Source organism: Piliocolobus tephrosceles, chromosome 19 (genome assembly GCF_002776525.5).
Source record: "Piliocolobus tephrosceles isolate RC106 chromosome 19, ASM277652v3, whole genome shotgun sequence".
Lineage (NCBI taxonomy): Eukaryota > Metazoa > Chordata > Mammalia > Primates > Cercopithecidae > Piliocolobus > Piliocolobus tephrosceles.
The window spans coordinates 36,200,589-36,206,335 of NC_045452.1; the positions used below are offsets into that span (position 1 = coordinate 36,200,589).

General features: G+C 52.0%; 1 protein-coding gene across 2 annotated transcripts in view; it reads left to right on the plus strand.

The window, feature by feature from the left end:
• Positions 1 to 1,366, plus strand: part of CBS (cystathionine beta-synthase) — a 27,961-nt gene extending 26,595 nt beyond the window's left edge. For both annotated transcript variants that reach the window (XM_023192219.2, XM_023192226.2), the window contains one exon: positions 564 to 1,366. In XM_023192219.2, coding sequence (XP_023047987.1) covers positions 564 to 667 — 104 coding nt within the window. In that variant the 3' untranslated portion in view covers positions 668 to 1,366. The remainder of the gene's footprint in view (positions 1 to 563) is intronic.
• Positions 1,367 to 5,747: the final 4,381 nt, after the last annotated feature.

Below are 5,747 nucleotides of genomic sequence, written 5' to 3' on the forward strand. Positions count from 1 at the left end.
GGGGCCCAGGGGACCCATGCGGTGGGTGGAGCCTGGCCTGGGGCCCATGGGACTCATGGGGTAGGGGTAGAGCCTGGCCTGGAACCCCATGGGGCTCATATCAGAAGAGGCTTGGCCAGGCCCAGTGGCTCACGCCTGTGATCCCAGCACTTTGGGAGGCCGAGGCAGGCGGATCACTTGAGGTCAGGAGTCCGAGGCCAGCCTGGCCAGCATGGCAAAATCCCATCTCTACTAAAAATACAAAAATTAGCTGGGTGTGGTGATGTGCACCTCAAGTCCCAGCTCCTTGGGAGGCACGAGAATCACTTGAACCCAGGAGGTGGAGGTTGCAGTGAGCCAAGACTGCACCACCGCACTCCAGCCTGGGTGACAGTGAGGCTCTGTCTTGGGGGAAAAAAAGAAAAAAAAAGAACACAGCCTTGGCTGCTGGGCTCCAGCAGGCCGCCCTGGGGTCCCCACGGTGCACAGGTAGGTCCCCTAGGCCCCCAGGAGCCTCCTGCCCCGCAGCAGCCCACCCAGCCTCCCGCGGCACCTGCAAACCCGCTGCCTCGTTCTCCCCTCAGACCACAGCACCGGGAAGTCCAGTCAGCGGCAGATGGTGTTCGGGGTGGTCACCGCCATTGACTTGCTGAACTTCGTGGCCACCCAGGAGCGGGACCAGAAGTGAAGTCTGAAGTGCTGGGCACTGCGGAGCGGCCCCGCCACCCCGGCCCGCTTCTCCTTCGCTTTCCTGAGCCCTAAACACACGCGTGATTGGTAACTGCCTCGCCTGGCACCCGTTATCCCCGCAGACGACAAGGAGCATCCGTCTCCCCTCATTAACACATGGCTTCCTAAACGGCCCTATTTACGGCCTGTGAGATGAAATGCGCTTTTCTCTAATGTAACTTCCTCTTAGGATGTTGCACCAAGGAAATACTGAGAGAGAAGTCGGCCAGGTAGGAAGAACACGAGCAATGACTGGGCAGAGTGGATTAAAGGCAAAAGAGAGAAGAGTCCAGGACGGGGACAGGGAAGGGGGCAGGGAGAAGCCCGGGTGGCTCGGCATCCTCCACGGGCAGCGCCGTCTGCTCGGGGCTGAGCTGGTGGGAGCCGTTTGAGTGTTTGGGTTTTTTAATTGAGGTGAAATTCAACTTACCTAAAAATCAATCACCTTAAAGTGAATGATCAGCGGCATTTAGTACATCCAGAAAGTTGTGTAGGCACCACCTCTGTCACGTTCCGGAACATTCTCATCACCGCAGGAAGCAATCATTTCCCCTCCCGTCTTCCTCCTCCCCTGGCAACTGCTAATCGCCTTTCTGTCTCTATTGTCTAAAATAGGTTTTCCCTGTTCTGGACGTTTCATATAAATGGAATCACACAATCGCGGCCTCGTGTCTAACTTATTTCGCATTGCATAGTATTTTCACCCCGTCAGAGCACATGTACTTGGTTTTTTTTTTGTGACCGAATAATAAGCCATTGCGTGGATAGAGCACATTTTGACTTGGGTTGTTTCTGCTTTTCAGCCCTTGTGAGTAATCTGCTGTGCACATTCAGGGCTATTTGGGACACCTCTTTTCATTTTTCTTGGGTGTGTAGCCAGGAGTGGCATTGCTGGGTAATGTGGTAACTCCATGTTTAATTTTTATTTTTTCATTTTTTTGGAGACGGAGTCTGGCTCTGTCACCCAGGCTGGAGTGCAGTGGCACAATCTCGGCTCACTGCAACTTCCGCCTCCTGGGTTCATGCCATTCTCCTGCCTCAGCCTTCCGAGTAGCTGGGACTACAGGGGCCCGCCACCATGCCTGGCTAATTTTTGTATTTTGTAGAGATTGGGGTTTCACCATGTTGGCCAGGATGGTCTCGATCTCCTGACCTCATGATCCACCCGCCTCGGCCTCCCAAAGTACTGGGATGGCAGGCGTGAGCCACTGCACCCGGACTTTATTTATTTATTTATTTATTTATTTATTTATTTTATTTTATTTATTTATTTTTGAGATGGAGTCTCACTCTGTCGCCAGGCTGGAGTGCAATGGCGCAATCTCAGCTCACTGCAACCTCCACTTCCTGGGTTCAAGCAATTCTTCTGTCTCAGCCTCCCAAGTAGCTGGGATTACAAGCATGCGCCACTCTGCCTGGCTAATTTTTGTATTTTGTAGAGATGGGGTTTCACCATGTTGGCCAGGCTGGTCTCGAACTCCTGACCTCAGGTGATCCGCCTGCCTCGGCCTCCCAAAGTGCTGGGATGACAGGCGTGAGCCCCCGTGCCCGGCCTCCATGTTTATTTCTTGAGGAGCCATCAAGCTGTGTTCCACAGCGGTCTCACCGGTTTCCATTCTCACCAACAGTGTGCGAGGGTTCCAGTTTCTCCAGGTCCTTATCAACACTTGTTATTTTCTTGTTTTAAATTATTATAGCCATGCTAGTGTGTATCAAGAGGTGTCTCATTGAGGAGAGAAGCCATTTTTCTTACTGTCCCCTGTCTCTGAGGAGGAGGAGGTAAAAGTTGAAAAACAACAGGAATGAAGTCCGTGGCAAGACCAGCTGGTGCCACTGATGACCAGGCCTGAGGTTAAACGATTAACCCCGCCCCCGACTGTAACCACATGTGCTCTCAATCTATCATCACCCTTTCACGTGGAACCTCTTAGCGCCGTAAGCCTTAAAGGGGCCAGGAACTCTCTTTGGGGAGCTGGGTTCTTAAGACGTGAGTCTGCTGATGCTCCCGGCCGAATGAAAAACCTCTTCCTTCTTTCATCCGGTGTCTGAGGAGTTTTGTCTGCGGCTCTTCCTGCTACATTTCTTGGTTCCCTGACCAGGAAGCGAGGTGATTAACAGACAGTCGAGACAGCCCGTTAGACCGCTTAGGCCTGCCTTGTGGAACAGCCCTGTGGGGCCTCTGGCCAGCTTGAGCCACGCGGATCCTGAGAGCGCTCCCGGGTAGGCATTTGCCCCGGTGGAATGTCTCGCCAGAGCAGTGCACAGCAGGCCCCCGCGGAGGATCAATGCAGAAGCTGAACACCGGGAAGGAGCTGGCGCTGTAAGTCCGGACGTCTGAAACCAGGTAAGTCTGCTCTTGGGAGCTTGCCCACTCCATTTGAGTGGAAGCATGGCCTGATAGCCCACGGCGTGCCTGTAATTGGCACTTTGGTTTTTGACTTAACCTGAATTGCTTGATACTTTGGATTTGGTTTTGATGTGGCTTGGATTTCTGGATACTGATTTCGGTTTTTATTCTGGTTTGGTGTAAACTGAAAAAGTGCATGTGGGCCCTTTTTACCCGTTCTTCGTTCTGCGGTGTGTGTGTGGTGTGAGAGTGGTGGTTTATTTCGAAGAAACATGGGTCAGACACAAAGTGAGCCCACTCTGCTAGGAACTATGTTGAAAAATTCTAAGAAGGGATTTAGTGGAGACTGTGGGGTTACTATGACACCAGGAAAACTCAGAACTTTGTGTGAGATAGATTGGCCAACGTTAGAAGTGGGTTGGCCATCAGAAGGAAGCCTGGACAGGTCCCTTGTTTCTAAGGTGTGGCACAAAGTAACTGGTAAGGGATACCTAGACTAGTTCCCATACATAGACACTTGGTTACAGCTGGTGCTAGACCCCCCCAGTGGCTAAGCAGGCAGGCAGCAGCAGTGCTAGTTAGGAAAGGGACAGATAGCCAAGGGAGAATCCCGCTCCACTCACCGAGGGAAATCAACTCCTGAAGTTCTGTTCAACCCAGCACCAGAAGACCCATTGCAGGAGATAGCACCAGTGATCCCAGTGGTGCCCTCCCCTTACCAGGGAGAGAGGCTGCCCCCTCTTGAGCCCGCAGTGCTTGCGCCTCCGCAAGACAAACATATCCCTAGGCCACCCAGAGTAGACAAGAGAGGAGGTGAAGCTTCGGGAGAAACCCCTCCCTTGGCAGCTCATTTACGGCCCAAAACTGGGTACAAATGCCCTGAGAGAGCAGCGGTATCCTGGGATAGATGAAGATGGGCAGATGGTGGAGAGGCGTGTTTTTGTGTACCAGCCCTTCACCTCTGCCGACCAACAATACCCCGTCCTATAGGAAAAGCCACAAGCTCTAATTGATTTGCTCCAAACTTATCCAGACCTATAACCCCACCTGGGCTGATAGCCACCAGCTGCTCATGTTCCTCTTTAACACAGATGAAAGGCGGAGAGTGCTCCACGCAGCGACTAAGTGGCTGGAGGAACATGCACCGGCTGATTACCAAAACCCCCAAGAGTATGAGGACCCAGTTCCCAGGAACCGACCCCCAGTGGGCCCCAGACAAAAGAGAGGATATGCAAAGGCTGAACCGAGACAGGGAAGCTCTCCTGGAAGGATTCAAGAGGGAGCCCAGAAGGCCCCAAACGTTAACAAGGTTTCTGAGGTCATTCAGGGAAAAGAAGAGTCCAGCACAATTCTGTAAGACACTGTGTGAGGCCTATCGTATATATACTCCCTTTGATCCCCATAGCCCTGAAAATCGGCGCATGGTCAACATGGCTTTAGTTAGTCAAAGCGCAGAAGACATGAGAAGAAAACTGCAGAAACAGGCTGGGTCTGCAGGGATGAATACATCAGTTATTAGAAATAGCTAACCAAGTGTTTGTAAACAGGGACGCAGGAAGCCATAGGGAAAACCGCAAAGAGTGAACGTCAGGCCTGGCGAAACGCCGACCTGCTAGCTGCAGCTATCAGAGGGGTCCCCCCAAAGAGTCAAGGGAAGTGGGGGGCCCTGGGAAACTCAGCCTGTTTGTCAAGAGTTTGCAGCGTAACCAGTGTGCTTATTGTAAAGAAATAGGACATTAAAAGAACAAATGCCCTCAGCTAAAAAGTAAACAAGGTGTTTTTAGTAGAGACGGGGTTTCACAATTCCAGCTACTAGGGAGGCTGAGGCAGGTGAATGGTGTGAACCCGGGAGGTGGAGCTTGCAGTGAGCCGAGTTTGCACCACTGCACTCCAGCCTGGGTGACAGAGCGAGACTCTGTCTCAAAAAAAAAAAAAAAAAAAAAAAAAAAACAAGGTGACTCAGAGCAGGAGGCCCCAGACAAGGAGGAAGGGGCCCTGCTCAACCTGGCAGAAGGGTTATTGGACTGAGGGGGACCGGGCTCAAGTGCCGCCAAAGAGCCTATGGTCAGGATGACAGTTGGGGGTAAAGACACTGATTTTCTTGTAGATCCTGGTGCTGAACATTTGGTAGTAACTGCCCCAGTTGCCCACTTATCCAAAAAGACTATTGACACATTGTTGGGGTTGCTGCCAGCTGAGGACACCTGGTTCACCTGTTTGGACCTCAAAGATGCAGATTAGCCCCTGTTGGAAAACAAGAGTATGTAACTCTAGGAATCAATGGAACTGAACTGGCAGGAAGACCTGGGTAGTGAGGATGAGAGTGAGAAACTCCCACTAGTGAGTGAGGTTCTCAAAGTGAGAAATGAGGAGAGAAGCCATTTCTCTTACTGTCCCCTGTCTCTGAGGAGGAGGAGGAAGTAAAAGTTGAGAAACAACAGGAATGAAGTCTGTGGCAAGACCAGCCGGTGCCACTGATGACCAGGCCTGAGGTTAAACGGTTAACGCCCCCCCCCCACTCTAATCACATGTGCACGACCCTTTCACGTGGAACCCCTTAGAGGTGCAAGCCCTTAAAAGGGCCGGGAACTCTGTCTTTGGGGAGCTCGGCTCTGAAGATGCGAGTCTGCCGACGCTTCCGGCAGAATGGAAAACCTCTTCCTTCTTTAATCTGCTGTCTGAGGAGTTTTGT